This window comes from Panthera tigris, chromosome C2, assembly GCF_018350195.1.
Source record: "Panthera tigris isolate Pti1 chromosome C2, P.tigris_Pti1_mat1.1, whole genome shotgun sequence".
NCBI classification, from domain to species: domain Eukaryota; kingdom Metazoa; phylum Chordata; class Mammalia; order Carnivora; family Felidae; genus Panthera; species Panthera tigris.
In genome coordinates, this window is record NC_056668.1 from 147,382,382 (window position 1) to 147,399,695 (window position 17,314).

Below are 17,314 nucleotides of genomic sequence, written 5' to 3' on the forward strand. Positions count from 1 at the left end.
ACCCCAGACCCTCCTCACTGCACATGCCTGGACAGGCCCCCACAGACACGGCACAAGTATATACAGCTCCCTTAGACTCGAGGCTCTCATCCTAAAGGGAGACTAGCAGATGTTCCTGTCCTCTCTGTGGGTTCTTCAGCGTACCCTTCTGCATTGGGAAGGCTGGACTGAGGCCTTGGCTGCCCCTTCTGTGAGTGAGGGCCCTGTCCTGCTGCCCCCAGAGAGCTCCTGGTCGGTTAGGGACACTCAAGAGGATGCCAGCCACTCCACATACATATTTAAGCCTTGCCAAGTGACCCTGCTAGCACCCCTCCACTTGGGCAACTGCCTGTGGGACAGGGCTGAAGTATGGGGCCCCCTCTGCCACATGTCTCATGCCAGTTCCAGCCCTACTAGTTAAGACAGTCCTGCCGCAGGCACTGATGCCTGGCCAGTTAGGACTCTTGGCATGATGAAATCAACCAGGGCAGGGGGCTAGATGGATCTGCCCTGGGACGGCCCTTGGGAGTTCACATGTAAAGGTGCAGGCTAGAGTACCGAGCTGCGCATGAAGTGTGCATGTGTGTGTGTGTGTGTGTGCAGTGGGGGCAGGGCACAAAGCCAGTAGGGGCTGTCCGGAAGGCTTCCTGGAAGAGGGGAGCCTGGATAGCAGTGAGAGGGAGACACAGGCTCTATAGACCAGAAGAGGCAGGTTGGAGTGAGGCCCAGGTGTCCCTGTTGGAGCCTATGCCACTGACCACCCCTTCCCCCGCCCTTGCCCCCCCCACAATCCTCCCTGCGGCTCCCTGTGGCCAGCAGCTCTGCAGCGCTCGGCTCTGCTCCACTCTGCTCAGCTCCGCTCCAGGAAGGCCACCTCCTCCCTGCCCTCCTCCACCCTCCTCCTGCTGTCACCACTCACCGCTCATAGCCTTGAGGGGGTGGGGACCCCAGGGCTGGACACACCCCACTGTGGCCCCAGAGCCTAGCTGGTCGGACGGACGCAAGGTCGGACGCAGGACCCCGGAGCCCGAGGTGGGCAGTGTGCCAGGGTCCCTCACAACCTCCTCAAGGTCAGTGCCATCTGGGGATGCAGCCACTCTGGGGTCCTTGAGACCTGTGGAGCCCACCGCAGGCCCCTCATCCCAGACTTCAGGCCCCAAAGCAGTCTTTTACCCCAGGTGTACCTAAGGTAGGCAGGACCAGGGGGCAGGGGCACCCCTGTGTCCACAGGGTAGCCTAGGTTCCAGGGGTCTATCGGAAGAGGTCCGAGGCCGGGGGCCAGCCCTGGCCCTGCTCACAGGGGCCTCACTGGAGACACCCTGCACCGGCCATGGGGAGCTAAAATTGGAAAGTAGCAAGTGGGAGGCAGCTGACAAAGCTATTTCGCGGGCTCTTCACTGTGCTCCGGTTTCAAGCTCCTGCTCCAATAACCCGATCCTCCAGGCCTCCCTGCCCCCACCTGGCCGATGAGGAGCTGCCTCAGCCCTCAGCCCAACAGTGCAGAAGTCAGGCTGGGAAGCCCCCTTGTATGGGCAGGGGCAGCAATGCTCTTCTCTTATCTGAGATTCCAGACAGCTCACTGAGAACACACAATCCTGTCCCAGGCTCACTGTGTGACCTTGACAGGTCCCCGTCCCGCTCTGGTCCATGACCCCTCTATCTATGTAGTCGGGAGAATGCCAATTCTGGGGGCCCAGGAGAGCTGGTTGTGGTGCTGGTAAGGAAGATTTGGGGGAGGATCAAGGGTGGAAGACAGGGTCATGCCAGCCACCTCTTGGCCCAGCCCAGGCCAAGAAGGTGCCTATACATGTTTCTCCCTTTAATTTGGCCCTGGGTCTGTTAACCAATGCACCCTCGGGAAGGCCCCAGGCCAGGCTGCAGTCTAGGAGGGGATAGGAAGGGATGGCCCAGCAGGACTCCTGAGGATGAACTAGGCCCCGGAAGGAGGGAGTGGCTAGGCTCACCGTGAGCCCGATACCAGTCAGCACCTTGGACAGTGGCCAGCACCCTCCCTGGTGTCCGCCTGGCCCTGCCTGGCCCCACACCCACTACCCTGGGGCACCTCTTCAAATAGCACCGCCTCCAGCCAGTATCCAGGGCCTGAATACACAAGTACTGAGAGAGTGGGGCTGGTGTGGCCACGGACACAGGCAGGGACCACGGAAGTGGCAGACTGGGGCTCAGAGGCTGGTTGGGGCAATGGGAGTCAGTGAAAGGCTGGAGGCTGAATGAGAGGTAAGGAAGCTTGATGCTGGGGACAGGGGTCTTGAGCTCTCAGGGAAGTAAAGGCAGCTCTGGAGGGGTGTGGGAATCAGAGAAGGGGATGTTGAGGTGAGTGGGGCATTGTTAGGAGCTAAAGGAGGCTTACTGAGGGGTGTGGGGACCCTTGGGGCCAGAAACATGATTGAGGTGATATAGGGTTCTTCCACATGAAGGTTATCTGAGGCCCTGGCAGAAGCAGTTTGAGCAAAAGGTGGGGACCGGTCTCCCTGAGAGGTATGAAAGATTAAACGAAGATGAGGCAGACAGGCTGAGAGTGAAGCTTATGTTTTCAAGAGCCTTCAATGGGCAGGGTGGGAGTGGGAGTAGCAGCTAGGAAGGGACACGGTATGTTGGCAGGTGTGTGAGGAATGGGGGGAGGGGAGGGGAGGATAATAGCATGAGATCTCTGAAGGGCAGGAGGGGCAATCTCTCTTCAGAATGGGATCCCCATCACCTTTGTGGGGCACCATGAGATGGGGCTAGACAGGGCAGGGGGGCAGCAGTGCCCTCACTCGATCTGTCTCCCCCAGCACCATCCAGGCTATGGGCATCAAGACAGCGTTGCCCGCGGCGGAGCTGGGCTTGTACTCCCTGGTGCTGAGTGGGGCTCTGGCCTATGCTGGCCGGGGCCTCCTAGAAGCTTCACAAGGTAACAGCCGGGCTCTGGAGCAGAGGGTGGGAATCTTCTTCCCCTTGGGGCCTCAGGGTTCCACCCAGCAAGGCCAACATATTCCCTAGGCCCAGGGGGTTGGGCTGAGCTAGGCGTAGTCACAGGGAGAGACAGATGCAGAGACACTACAGAGACCTGCACACAGAGCCACAGAGAGAAAGAGAGAGACTTAGACACTCAGGGATACAGTCAGAGACCTGGCCCCAGACACACAGTGAGACCCAGAGAGAAGCAGAGGCAGAGAGAAAGAGAGACCGACCTAGACCCATTCCCCTTTCTCTAGGGTGGGAGTCAGCCTTGCTGTAGCGGCAGGTGTGAGTGTGTGTGTGTGTGTGTGTGTGTGTGTGTGTGTGTGGAGTCCTCCCCAGCCCCCACTAAGGCCACTTTCTGTTCTCAGATGGGGCCCACCGGAAGGCCTTCCGGGAGTCTGTGCGACCTGGCTGGGAGTATATTGGCCGGAAGATGGTAGGTCCCACACCCCAGGATCCCTGACTGAGGTCCCTTACCCTTGGCATGTCTCTCCCATCCCAGACCCTTCCTGACTCTCCTATTCCAGATATTCCCATGTAACAGAGGACTCACAGTGGGGAGGGTCTGTGGCTTGAGCTTCAATGCCTTCAGTTTCTCCACTGGCCCATCCTGTGTCCTCCTGGGGCCACATCAAGCCTGACCCAGACACTGTTCGTTTAGCAAATAAATTGAGACATGCTTCAGCAGGGGCCTCCAGAACCACCCTTCCCAGGAACAGTGCAATAATGGTGTAATGGGAGGCAATATGCTGGACAGAAGGGGAGCTTTGAGGGGCAGGGCAGCTCACATGGTGCCCCTCACTCCTCTCTACCTACCTGGCTGGGGAAGGCAAGGACCTCAGCTATTGCTGTCCTCTACTGCATAAGAATACAGGGGCTGGAGGGGTGCTGGGACTCTGATCAGCCAAAGTGCCAGCCCATCCTGCCCCCTGCCCCTCTTTAACCTTCCCGGGCCTGCCCCAGGACGTGGCTGACTTCGAGTGGGTGATGTGGTTCACCTCCTTCCGCAATGTCATCATCTTCGCCCTCTCTGGACATGTGCTGTTTGCTAAACTCTGCACGATGGTTGCCCCCCAGGTGAGCTGGACTGGGCCACCCTAGCCTTCCCTGCAACTCCCCCTCAGCTACAAGGGTTGGGGTCCCACCTCCATTTGTATGGATAGATAAGCCATTCCTTCTCCCTGTCTACAGCTCCGCTCCTGGATGTATGCCGTGTATGGGGCCCTGGCTGTGCTGGGCACGATGGGTCCTTGGTACCTGCTGCTGCTACTTGGCCACTGTGTCAGCCTCTATGTGGCCTCACTCTTGGGCCAGCCCTGGCTCTGTCTCGGCCTTGGCCTGGCCAGCCTTGCCTCCTTCAAGCTTGATCCTCTAATCTCCTGGCAGGTGTGCAATGGGGAGCAGCAAGGACGGAGGGTGCAGGAATAGAACCCCAAACTTCTCACTCCATCCAGAGCCCTTACCTCCTGAGTCTCCCCAAGCATTTCCTTCACTTTCCCACCTGTCTCCAAGCCTTTGACTGTGGCATAGACCTGCCCACAAAGTGGCCCCATCCACTGCAGCAGGGACAGGTGGTTTCCTGCTCTGTCCAAGCACTTAACATGAATTAGCCCTCAGTGGCCAGTGTTGACTGACTCTGGGCAAGACAGGAAGGGGCAGGACAAGGCTGGGCCCCTGTGGGAAGCTGGGTGGGCTTCCCAGAGACAGGGGCACCTGGTGAGCTGGCGGCCTATTCTCTCCCATCCAGAGCGGGTTTGTAACAGGCACTTTTGATCTTCAAGAGGTGCTGTTCCACGGGGGCAGCGGTTTCACAGTGCTGCGTTGTACCAGCTTTGCACTGGAGAGCTGTGCCCACCCCGATCGCCGCTACTCCCTAGCTGACCTGCTCAAGTACAACTTCTACCTGCCTTTCTTCTTCTTCGGGCCCATCATGACCTTTGATCGCTTCCACACCCAGGTGAGAGGACACCCTGTGGACCCCCAGAGCAGGGCTGGGGCCCGGTGTTCAGAGAGGGGCTCCCATCTCAGATAGGACTCCCAGGGCAGGCTGTGTCCCCATCCTCAGGCATGACCCCAGGATGAAGCCGTAGTGGCCTGCCTCCTCAGACCCCAGCATGGGGCCACATTCCCCCTTCAGACAAGGATCACCGGGTGGAGAAGTGTCTCCACTCCCGGGCAAGGCTGCCAGGATGAAGCCGCGTCTCCCCTCAGCCTCGGATCCCCGGGCAGTTGGTGCCTCCTCATTCAGAAAGGATTCCTCCGGCAAGGCTTGCCTCCCCACTCAGACACTTGGCATTCCCCAGATGAGCCAGGTGGAGCCGGTGAGGCGCGAGGGTGAGCTGTGGCGCATCCGGGCCCAGGCCGGCCTCAGCGTGGTGGCCGTCATGGCCGTGGACATCTTCTTCCACTTCTTCTACATCCTCACCATCCCCAACGACCTCAAGTTTGCCAACCGCCTCCCGGACAGCGCCCTCGGTGGGTGCGCGTTGAGCCAGAACAGGGGCTGGGAAAGACCAAAAGACCCTCTGCGCCCCCATGGCGTCACAGCTGGGGAAGCTGACACCCTGAGAGGGCACAGCACCTATCCAAGGGTGGGGGGACGGGGACTTATTCTTTGAAATGCCGGGGACTTGGAGATCGCTTTGTTCTGCGAGGCCAGAGCGGTTGGGGCTAAAGCCGGCCCCACTGGGCCTTGGGGTTGACTTCCACAACCGGGAAGGGGTCTCCCCGGGGCGGGCCCAGTCCAGCTCCTCCCCCAGGAAGTAGGGACGGGGTCTCTGTGGGGGCTGGCCGGGTGCAAGGACCTCCCCTACGCACTGTGGAGAAAGTCTGTAGGGGAGACCCTGGCTCTGCGCCACCCCCTCCTGGGATTTGGGGATGCGGGGAGCGAAGACCCGCGCGACGCCCCCCAGGCAGTGACGACACCCTGTCCCCAGCTGGCCTAGCCTATTCAAACCTGGTGTACGACTGGGTGAAGGCGGCCGTGCTCTTCGGCGTGGTCAACACCGTGGCTCGCCTTGACCACTTGGACCCGCCGCAGCCTCCCAAGTGCATCACCGCACTCTACGTCTTCGCGGAAACGTAAGTGCGAGATCCCGGGGACACGCCACGGGGATCCCCACTTTCCCGTAGCCTCTTTCCCCCACTCCCCTGGAGCTCTGCTACTGGCTGATGACTCCCATCCACTCTTCTCCCTCAGGCACTTCGACCGTGGCATCAACGACTGGCTTTGCAAGTGAGTTGGGGTGGGGTGGGGCAATGGTCACATCAAACTGCCAGGTGTCTGAGCAGGGCAGTGCAGAGACTGGTCCACGTTCTAAAAGATCAGCCCTGGGCCAGAGGAAGCAAGGAGGAGGTCGTCGCAGAGGTCTAGGTGAAAGACAGAGGTTTGGACGTGGATGGGGGCATTGGAGGTGAGAGATGGTTGGAGACACACCAGGGGGAGCCTGGACAGGACTTGGCCATGGATTGAGGGACTGGGAAGGAGAGGGTGATGACTCCCAGATTCCTGTCTGGGAGGTGCAGCATCCAGAGAGGGGTTCAGTGTGAGAAATGTCTGGTAAGATCTGGGAGACATCATTGTGGAGGTTCAGAGAGGTGGTTGGGTCTGAGGGTCTGGGGTCCAGAGAAGTCTGGCCAACTGATGCAGCTCTGAGCGTCATGAATGTGGGAGGGTAGTCTTTGGTCCTTGCGAGTGCATTAAGTCTCCAGGAGAGAGAGAGCAAAGAAGAGGAGACTAAGCGTAGCTGAGATTGGAGCTGGAAGGACTCCCATTGGGGGGAAAGGGAGAACCGTAGAAGGGACTGAAAGGCATGGTCAGAGGAGCAGAACGGTCAAGACCACATGACAGCCTGGAAACAAAGGGAGACCAACCAGGCATTGTGGGGGCAGCTGGGTCAGATGCTGCTGGGGAAGCTACTGAGGGGGGAACACAGAGGAGTGACTGAAGGGAGAGGTGAGGTGTCTTCAGACAGCAAACAATGGGACATGCTTGGTTGCTAGAAGGAAGTATAAGCTGGGGAGGCAGAATACAGGGGTGATTGTTAGCGTAAGGTCTCTGGGAGGTGATGGAACCAGAGCTAGGCAGCAGCTTGGCTTTGGGACAGGGAGGAGGAAGAGAAGCCATCATGGAAGCAGAATGGCAGATGAGTGTAGAGAAGTAAGGGATCCACCTGAAGGCTTTGATTTTCTCCATGAAGTGGGAGGCAAGGTCACCAGCTGAGAGATGCAGAGTTGGGCATGGAGGGAGGCGGCATCTTTGTGTCTGCTTTCCTCCTGGCTAGCTCGCCCACCACACCCATTCACGTTGTGGGAGAGATAAGGGTGGCATAACCACTGCAGAGCATAGCAGACGAAGCTGACCAGAGAAACCGTGGCATTGAGAGCCCAGGTGGGGTTGAAGGTAGTGGATTTTTGGACACTAATATGTGAAGGTGTGAGATTTTCCTTATTAGGGCTTAGCTTCTTGGGTGCAGGTGAGGAGAAAGTGGGGGATTGGGCTCTCTCAGATGGGTGAGAAGGAAGAAGTGAAGGATACAGGGTTTTAGATTATTTATAATGATGACTCATTGAATTTAAGCCCATTAAAGATGGTGGTAAAGATAGGGTCTTAAGATGAGGAAGGGGCAGAGGGGTCAGTGAAATTGAAGAAGTGGAGGTGGGAGGCCACATCAGGAGGGGCTGGTCGAGAATGGTAATTAGGAAGGAGTGAAATTTCAAGAGGTGACAAAGTTGGAGTTTGTCCATGGGAGTGGGTGGCTGAGTTGATGTGGAGAAGAAGCCATTGGCAATGAAGAGGTCAAGGCATGGTGAGGCCAGTTACTCAAGGGGTCTTCTACTGAATTTGTTTAACAAATATTTATTGAGAACCTACTATGTGCCAGGCACTGTTCTAGGCACTGGGGATACAGCAGTGAACATGGCAAAGACCCTGAACTCATGGAGCTTACAGTCTAGTGGGGAGAAACAGACCATAAACAGGTAAACAAACACATAAATAATTTTAGAGAGTGGTAAGCGTTATGAAAAAAAATAAAACAAGTGTAATGGGATAGAAGCTGGCCACAGGATAGAAGCTTCTACAGTTGTGGTCCGGGCAGGCCTCTGTGAGAAGCTATTTGAATAGAGTATTGAGTGATAAGGAAATCTGAGGAAGAGAAGTCCAGAGAGAAGGAACAAGTGCATAGGCTTGAGGCAGGAACCAGCTATGTTTGCCTGAGGGACAGGAAAGCCAGTAAGGCAAAAGCATGCATGAATGAGGGGGGAAATGGTGGGTGATGAGGTCAGGGAGGGATCTTCTGGACTTAGTAGAGAGGTGGTTTCTTCTAAATGTAATGGGGAGCCGCTGGGGGAGGGTGGAAGTCATGTGATCTGACTTACACTCTTAAAAGATGCCTCTAGCTGCTGTAGGGGGGAGAATGGATGGTAGGGGGCCAAAGGGAGAAGCAGAGAAATGGCTTAAGAGGCTCTTGCAATAATCTATGTGAGGAGATGATCGGCTGGATGAGGGTGGTAATTGGGGTGGCAGCAGTGGTCAGGACTGGGTGGAGCCTATAGAATTTGCTGGCTTGGACGTGGAGAGGGGACTTGATAGTCCAAAATGGCACCGAGGCTTCTGGGTGCAACTGAATGAATGGAAGTGTCATCATCTGAGATAAGGATGCAGCGGGTTTGGATAGGGATGGGGGAATCAGTCATTCAAGTGAGATGTCTAGTGACAGGGAAATGTATGAATCAAGGGAGCAGGCTAAAGACACAGATTTGGGGCTCATCAGCATAGAGGCAGTGTTCAAAGTCTTGGGTCTGGATGAGATCACTTAGGGAATGGATAGGAGATAGGGAATTCAAAGCTGAGCCTTGCACCTTCTGAAGTTGGGTAGAGCAGAGGCAGCCTCCTCTGGATAAAATGTGCCCAGGGTGATAGCGTTGAGGAGGGCTGCCCCTGTTGTGTATCCTTTGCCCATCTCCTACTTGCCCTCACCCACACTCTTGCTTGTCCTTTCTCCTGCCTTTCTTGCAGGTATGTGTATGACCACATTGGTGGGGAGCACTCCGAGGTGATCCCGGAGCTGGGGGCCACTGTGGCCACATTTGCCATCACCACTCTGTGGCTTGGACCTTGTGATATTGTTTACCTGTGGTCATTCCTTAACTGCTTTGGCCTCAACTTTGAGCTCTGGGTGCAGAAGCTGGCTGAGTTGGGGCCCCTAGCACAAATTGAGGTGAGTGGGGAAGGTCTGGGGTAGTGGTTGGCTGGGTCATTGGAGGGGGTGGCACTGCTGCTCTCTAGAGTCTTCCAGCCACATGTGGCCCCCCGTCCAGAACTTTCTCAGCACACCCTCCTTGTTGTCAGGGCAGTGGCTCCCCCTTTGGGTATCTAGCACTTCCTTCTATGAGAAGTGGACACCTGCACCAGGCTGTGTTGGGCCAGACTGTCCCCTCTCTCTGGTCATCCGTGTCCTCATCTTTAACACTGAGGGGGAGCTGGGTGCCTGAGTGGCTCAGTTAAGCATCCAACTTCAGCTCAGGTCATGATCTCACAGTTCGTGGGTTTGAGCCCCTCGTCAGGCTCTGTGCTGACAGCTCAGAGCCTGGAGCCTGCTTCGGATTCTGTGTCTCCCTCTCTCTCTGCCCCTCCCCCGCTCATGCTCTGTCTCTCTCTCAAAAATAAATAAACAAACATCAAAAAAAAAAAAAAAAAGGGAGAGCTGACCTGGGGGCTCTCAGAGACCCAAGCCCATCTCCAGGACCTGGGATGGCCATGTGGGCAAGACCTGTGGCCAACCATGTCTTCTTTCCTCTGGCCCTCTTGCCCCACTGCCAATGCTCTCCTGGACTGGGCAGGCCTCTCTGTCGGAGCAGATGTCTCGCAGGGTCCGGGCCCTCTTTGGGGCCATGAACTTCTGGGCCATCATCATGTACAACCTTGTAAGCCTGAACAGCCTGGAGTTCACAGAGCTGGTTGCCAGGCGCCTGCTACTCACAGGTGAGGGAAAGGGGGGTGTGACTATAAAAAATGCCAGGCATCAACCTTAAGGACTGTGACCTTCTGGCCCTTCTGAAATGCCCCCACCCCAACCCAACACCCTGGGGACTCAGAGGGAGGGCTAGTCAAGTGGGGACAGGCATGAGAAGAGTCACTGGGGATGGGGTCCTGCTCCTGCGCATTGATGACCTCTTTCCCACACAGGGTTCCCCCAGACCACTCTGGCCATCCTGTTTGTCACCTACTGTGGTGTCCAGCTGGTGAAGGAGCGAGAGCGAACCCTAGCACTAGAGGAGGAGCAGAAGCAGGACAAAGAGAAGCCCGAGTAGGTGGGAGGAGGAAGAGGGGAGAGGGATGGGTTCTGCTCAGCTGTTCCCAGGCCCGGGCCCAGACCAGGCCAGATGGGGCCTGACTGATAGAATAAAAGACTTTTTCTACCACAGTTTGGCTGTTCCCTGTCCCTTCTCCCAGCGGTCTCCTGGCTCCTTGTCCATGCTGGATGAGGGGGTGGAGGTTCTGGGCCCCAGGGAGTGGGGGGCAGGCTCTTGGTGCACACAGACTGTGGAGGAGAACCTGTGTGGAGTGCAGAGGCCGCTGACCTGGCCAGCCCAGCAGCTGAACGTTGAAGCCCAGAATCTTCAACCACTTGGTCACTGACTCTTGGAGTATCTGATTCCAGACCCTGAGCTACTTGCTCAGAAGGCACTTTATTCTTCTTAAGGAAGGTGACTTATCCAGGCCGCAGGGTGTGCTTGAGGGGGACACTCCCCATCTGACAGGTAAGGAGATGGCTTCCCGTGGGGAAATTTCCCCACGCACACACACGCAAGCTGGGACTGGGCCAGAATGCTGCCTGGGACACCTCTCTGTGGTTCTGGCTCATGGAACAAGGACACCAAGGATATGGGGACGCCTATGAGCCCTTCAGTTCCTCATCCCTGCCGGAAAGGCTAGGACTGGGCAGCAATCTCCCTCCCCTGCCAAAGCAGCAGCCCGGGCGGCACAACGGGATCCAGGTGGGTTCTGGCCTCTCCCAGCCTCCTCTCGGGAGTCCCCACATGGCGGGCCTGTGTGGCCACAGGACAGGAGGGATGCTAAGTTCAGGCCCTCCGGGCTGGTCACATCTTGGTCAGGCGCAGCACGTTGAGCCGCACAGGTAGGAAGGTGGCACCGGCTGCGTAGGCGATCTCCCGCAGGACGCCCTCCCACTTCTTCTCATCCTCATTATATCTGGGGGTGGGAGGGATTGGGGACAGGAGCGCAGAGCTTGGTCAGCCAAGTGCAGAGTGGGCCCCGGCAGGGAGGGGTGGCTGGGTATGCTAGGCCCACCCCTGGGGACTGTCCCTCCGGCCCCAGGCCCATCTCCAGGAAGGTCTGGTCCTGGAGAATTCTCATGCCCTGGGAAAGGGGGCTGCCACAAGGCCCACCCTTAAAGAACAGCCACCCCACATTCCAGGAAGGGTCACCTCTTAAGGACTGTCACACTCCTCCAGGAAGGCCTGCATCTCCATGGCCCCTCCTCTGGACCATTCTGTATTCAGCACTCCAGAAGCCCCGGTCCCCAAGTTCCACCCACCCCCATGCCGGCAGCAGGTGCCCCAAGCACGGAAACCTCTTCCCTCCACCCCCAGGAAGGGTCAGCATGGAAGGTGATGGTTCTGAGAAGCTGGAGTCCAGCTTCTTCTCAATCCTGGCCCCAGTTCTCCAGGATGGAGCAGGGAAGAAAAGCTTGGCTGCCTCTTCAGGGCCCCCTCTACTCCCTGGGGCCTGTTTCTGTGGGTCTCTGCCCTAAGCTTGGGGTCAGCTCCGGACTGAGACACGGCTGATGCTCCACAGTGGGACTTGGTACCCTGTGAGTCAACCCAGACTTTGCCAGCCACACAGAGAGACCGACTCTTGGAGTACCTGGTTCCAGGGGCCGAGCAGGGTGTGTCTGCTGCCCTTCCCCATGGGACTCCCTGGAAGAGGAATCGCCCCACTCCCAGATGAGCTTGCCAGTTCCTGCTGTGGGGCATCAGCCTTGCTCAGGCTTCCCTCACCTCCCTGGGCCAGGCTCACCTCCAGATGTCATTGAGCTCTGTAGGGACCAGCTCTCCAGACTCGGTCTCCAGTGTGGCAAAGCCACCGATGGCATAAAGGGTGCCCGCCAGGCTGACCAGGCTGAGTGAGCTGCGTTCCTGCGGGAAGGCCTCAAAGGGTGCCCACCTGGTGGGGAGAAGGGGGCATGAAGAGGCGCATCACCCAGGGGCCTCAGGAGCCCCAGTGCCCATAGCTTCAGCTGCACCTCTTTGAAACCTGAATCCCAGACACCCATGCTCCCAGCACAACCTCTTGTGTCCTGACCCTCCCAGGACTGCCCACCGGTCTTCCCCTTTCTCCTGCCCCTCCCACTTCCCTTCATGGACCCCTGGTCATTGCATCCAGCCTGTCCCGTGAAATCCACCACAGATCTCCCCAGTGTCCCTCCTTTGCTCCTGAACTAATTCTTGCTTGCTCGCTACCTCAGCGGCCACTGAGCAGTCCTCTCCTGGTGCCCCTGCCCCATCCTTCTTCTCCTTTCACTGCCCAGTTATTCTCAGGGTGTCTTCACTCCCCTCCTCTGGCCCTGAAGTTGGACTTTCATCCCTACCCCCCAAAACAGCACTCAGGTCCCCAGCCACCACAGAGCATAAAATCCAGGCACAGCAGGCATCTCTGCTGATGTGCCTTTCTCACATCCCCCCTGCCTACCCTCTCCTGTCCTCAGGCTCCTTCCTGGATGATGTATCTGCCCTCACCATCCCTTGGGGTTCGGGCCTCGGTTTCTCCTTCTTACACTCTCTCTCCCGAGGGAGCTCGTCCCCTCCATTTTCTGTTGACCCCTGCTCAGCGTTCTCCCTGCCCTGGTGGGCTCCTCCTGGATGCCCCCAGTTCCCTCAAATCCACAGGTCCTAAGTGGACCCTCACATTTCTGATCTAATGCCAACTGTTCTCCAATAAATGGCCTCCCACCCTGCCTCAAAGGCATCCACTTCTCCCTCTTATCCCCAACATCCAGTCTCTAAATTCTATTTATTCTGTCTCCTAAACTCTAGCTGCTCAAGGTGTGGCTCGTAGACCAGAAGGGATCAGCATCACCTGGGGGCGGAGGGGGAATTATTACAAAGACACACTCAGGGCCTTCCCCAGGCCTGAGAATTAGAATCTGCATTCTAACATGATCCCTGGGAGATTCGTGTGTGCATTACAGTGGGAGATGCCCTAGCCTACGTCTTTCTCTAGTGCATCCCCTCTGCCCCATTTCTGCTGTGCCCTCATCTCCAGGCCACCACCCTCCCTTGCTATACAGCTGCACCCCTGCCTCCTGGGAAATCTTTCATCTGTTCTCCGCATCAGCTGTCATCTAATAAAACACAGATGTGAGCCTAAAACCCATCACAGGCGTTTCACCGCCCTCAGGATAAAGTCCCACAGCCCTGCTGCCACCTCTCCAGCCCACCCACCATACCTGAGCCAAGGCCCAACTTGGCACCAACTTCCCTCTGCCTGGGGCATCCTTCTCCCACCATCCCTTTCGTGGGCTAAGTCCAAATGGACTTCCAACTCCGTTTTCTCCCGACCTCCCAGGACCAGGCAGCATCCGTTTTGGTCACCGTTGTATCCCTGGCACCAGGCCACTGCCTGGTATGAGTCTCTGAATGAGGAACCTGGCACCTCCCACCCCACTCTTGGGAGCTCTCTCCTGCAGAGCAAGCTGGCCATACCCCTTGCCCCACCTCGTGGGGGAAGCCCGCCTCATTGCTGATCAGGGAGAGAGGCTATGTCTGTGCTGACGTCCAAGCTCAACAGCAGACGCCCAGGGCAGCAACTATGCGTCCTGCCAGGACAGACACGGAGGGGGCCAACAGGCCCAAAGCCACACAGCCAGGCGGTTACAGTGGGGCCCTTGGTCCCTGGCTGCCCAGCCCAAGGGGGACAGGAAACAGTCGTACTTGTTGTCCGCGATGCTGTATACTTCCGCTGAACTGGTCAGCCCCGTGTCTGTGACCCCAGCGGCTACAAAAATGCGGCCGTCGTGGACGGTGGCCCCGAAGAGGGAGCGGGCAGTCTGCATGGGTGCCAGCTCCTTCCACTCGAACTTCTTAGGGTCATAGACACACATCTTCTTCAGGCACTTCCTGGAAGGTGGGGGACACTGAGTGAGAGGGGAGGAGCCTGAGCACAGCGCCCCTCCTCGGCTTCGGCAGCACAGCGCCCCTCCTCGGCTTCGGCTTCGGCTTCGGTCCCTGCAGCCCGCACCAGCCCCGGAGAACCTGGGGAGGCCGTGCTCCCGCTCTAACCTACAAACCCGCTCGTGCGCCCGCTCCAGGCCCCAGCCTCACCTGTCACTGCCCTTGCCGCCAATGACGTAGACCAGGTCCATATGGGAGAGCACCGCGTGGCCGTACACAGCGTAGGGCAGCGGGTCCGATTCGCCCCATTTGAACGACCTGAAGCGGACGGGAGTAGGGCGAGCGCCGGGGTCAGGCGTGCGCTGGGTCCGCGTCTCTGCAGTCGCCCGCCCACCCGACGCACATTCGGAGCGCACCCCGTGCGTTACCGGCACCCCCCAGGTCCCTCTCGCACCCCGCTGCCGACCGCCCCGCCTCTACCCAGCCCGCCTCCGCCCGCCCGCAGTCCCGGCTCTCGCTCGAGCCCCCGCCGCCGGGCCCCTCAGCGCCGCCCCGCCCCGCCCCCGGCCCGCGCTCACAGCCGGTCGTAGCACATGACCGAGTCCAGGCTGCGCTCGCCGTCCTTGAGCTCCCTGCCGCCGACCACGTAGATGGAGTTGAGAGCCTCTCCCAGGCCGAAGAGGCAGCGCGGCGAGGGCAGCGGTGGCATTCCCAGCCACTCGGAATCCAGGTGGTCAAACTGCGGGGCCGGGCGTCCAGTCAGCCACCGGCCCCCACGTCCCCGGCCCCGCTCCACCCCGCCCAGCCATCCCGGGCCTCCAGGTGGGGCCAGAGCAGCCTGGAGGTCATCCCTGGAGACAGTGCCCTCTCTTCCTGCCAGGCGAAGAACAACTGAGGCCTCCGGAGGTTAGGCGCCCGGAAACCACCATTACAGCGCCAGGATGGGGCACCCCACGCGAAGTCCTGTCCCTTCCCCAGTACAACTCTGCAAGTGAGGCCTGCCTGCCCTGTTTTCCACCACATCCCACTCTACAGGAAACCTCCAAATACAGCTCTGCCACTCATCTCTTAAGATCTACAGTGTAAATCTGTGGCCCCGACCACCTCCACAGTCTTACACGGTGGTATCAGAGGCTCATCTATCTGGAAAGTTTCCGAAGGCTGAGCGGTGTGAGGATGAACGCTTTATCACCATCGAGTAACCTTCAAACAACCTTATCAAGCAGGCAAAATAATACCCCCATTTACAAACGGAGGCCGGGAGAAAATAAACAATGTGCCCGCCATATGCCTTGGCTGGTAACTGGTGGAGCCGCCCCCGGTCCCCCCACCCTGCCCCGGGTTTAACCCTGGCACCGTGTTGCCCCTCACCCCTCTCACACCTGGTCAGGCCTCGCTGAGCACACCACTGGCTAGGTTCATTCCAGTCTCTGTCCCTTGCTTACCATTCCCCAGGCAGAAACACCCTACCTTCCCCTTCACGCGTCCAAATTCCCACCAAATAGCAAGACTCAAACCTACATGGCCAGTCACCAGGAAACCGTCCTCTCTGCCCTCCGAGATCCCACACTACACTACCACTTGGACTGGACACCCCACTCTATTGGCCCTTTGCGGGCCTCAATTTTCTCATCTGTACAGTGAAAAGACTAGGCAGGAAAGTCCCTTTGTTTGGGACACTCTGTTCTATACTCCAGTCCTGGCTTCATGCAAAGGCCCTGGCTCCAGACCCCTACGCTGACCTTGCTCCCCTTTCTCACTGTGTCTGACCTCAACTCCTGGGCAGAGATAGAGCCTCCAACATATCAGACCATCCTGGGGCCAACATCCCCCTGAAACTGAGACATCGGAGTTATGTAACTCATTGTCAATTGCCTATAACAGTCTTCAACCTTCAGGCAAGTGGCTCGGTCAACCCCTCCCCCCCCCCCCCCCCCCCCCCCCGTGTATTTCTCATCCTAGACCCAATGGCCACTCCCAACAAGTAGACACAAGCCTCTCCTGGGCCCCGAGGCTGCCCCTCTCCATTCCCAGAACCCAGCGCTGGCTGCCCCTCCCAGGGCTGGGCAGGCACCTGCAAGAAGTAAGCACTCATGGGGTCCTCTTTGTTGTCCTCGTTGTAGAAGAGGCCCCCGGCCACAAAGACCTGGTTCTCCTTGGTCACAAGGCTGACATGGTTCTTAGGGATCTGGGTGGAGAGGGAAGCACAGTAACACTCGTTGGCTGCCGGATCATAGGCCACGGCTCCCTCCTCGCTGATCATGAAGATGAGGTCCTGCAGGAACATGCCAAAGCGCAGAGTGTCATTGAGGATCCCGGGTATGATACGTTCGTCCTCCTCCACCTGCTCCTCCTGTGCCTTGGCTTCGCCTGTGCCCTTGTCAGCAGCCTTGGACCCGGCTGCCTCCTTCCCCTTGTCCTTCTTCTTCTTGCGCAGCACAGTGAGGCGGCCCTCGTGTGCGTCCTTCACCATCTGCACCTTGCGCAGCAACTCGGGCTGGGCACGCACAAGAGGGTGGTTCTCCACGCGGCTCTCCAGGAAGGCGCGCGGCAGCAGGCGGCAGCGTATGCTCTCGAAGACCGTGGGCAGCGCACGCTGGCGCTCCGCCTGCGCCTTGGCGTCGCCGCTGCCCGCCCACCGCATCACCGCCTCGAACACCGCCTCCTCCTTCTCCACGTTGAGGCCGTCGCTGGAGATGATGGCGATGAGCTCGTCGGCCGAGAGCCCGAGGAAGTCGGCGTCGCGCGCCACCAGTGAGAAGCGCGCGCAGATGAAGTCGCGGGCGGCCACGGCCAGGCGCGCGCAGTCGAGGAGGAGGCCGAGGCGGAAGACGGCCAGGCAGTTGGCGAGGCACAGGCGCTTCTGTAGGAAAGACACGCAGATGGTGAAGATGGACGGGATCTGGAAGCGGTGCGCTGCTGCGAACAAGTCCTGCACGCTCGCCTCGTCCAGCGCGATCTCCGACGTGTACAGGTAGTGCAACACCTGGGCCACCACGTCCGGGGACACCTCCTCCAGGCGCAGCTCGCCGGCCTGCTCGGGCTCGGCCAGGAAGCGCGCCCGGAAGTAGGGGCTGCAGGCGGCCAGCACCAGGCGGTGGCACGGGAACTCGCGCTCGCCTACCCGCACCACACAGTCGAGGAACTTGCCGTGGTCCAGCATGTCCTTGAGCCCGTCCTGCAGGAGCGTCTGCTGGTACAGCCGCTGCTCCTCCGCCTGCTCCAAGCCCAGCGCCAT

General features: G+C 58.7%; 2 protein-coding genes across 2 annotated transcripts; one reads left to right on the forward strand and one right to left on the reverse strand.

Annotated features, from left to right (window-relative positions):
- Positions 1-868: 868 nt before the first annotated feature.
- HHATL (hedgehog acyltransferase like) lies at positions 869-10,367 on the forward strand. Its single transcript, XM_007075087.3, has 12 exons — positions 869-1,049; positions 2,772-2,890; positions 3,309-3,376; positions 3,904-4,017; positions 4,132-4,326; positions 4,688-4,897; positions 5,244-5,415; positions 5,877-6,021; positions 6,140-6,175; positions 8,960-9,161; positions 9,784-9,925; positions 10,130-10,367. The coding sequence occupies exons 2-12, from the start codon at positions 2,785-2,787 to the stop codon at positions 10,252-10,254; spliced, it is 1,515 nt and encodes a 504-aa protein (XP_007075149.1). The 5' UTR covers positions 869-1,049; positions 2,772-2,784; the 3' UTR covers positions 10,255-10,367.
- A 266-nt stretch (positions 10,368-10,633) lies between these two features.
- On the reverse strand, positions 10,634-17,314 carry KLHL40 (kelch like family member 40). Its single transcript, XM_042956402.1, has 6 exons — positions 16,151-17,314; positions 14,655-14,815; positions 14,287-14,394; positions 13,897-14,082; positions 11,984-12,130; positions 10,634-11,155 (listed from the first exon to the last, which is right to left on the reverse strand). Exons 1-6 carry the CDS (start codon positions 17,312-17,314, stop codon positions 11,044-11,046), a joined length of 1,878 nt encoding a protein of 625 aa, XP_042812336.1. The 3' UTR covers positions 10,634-11,043.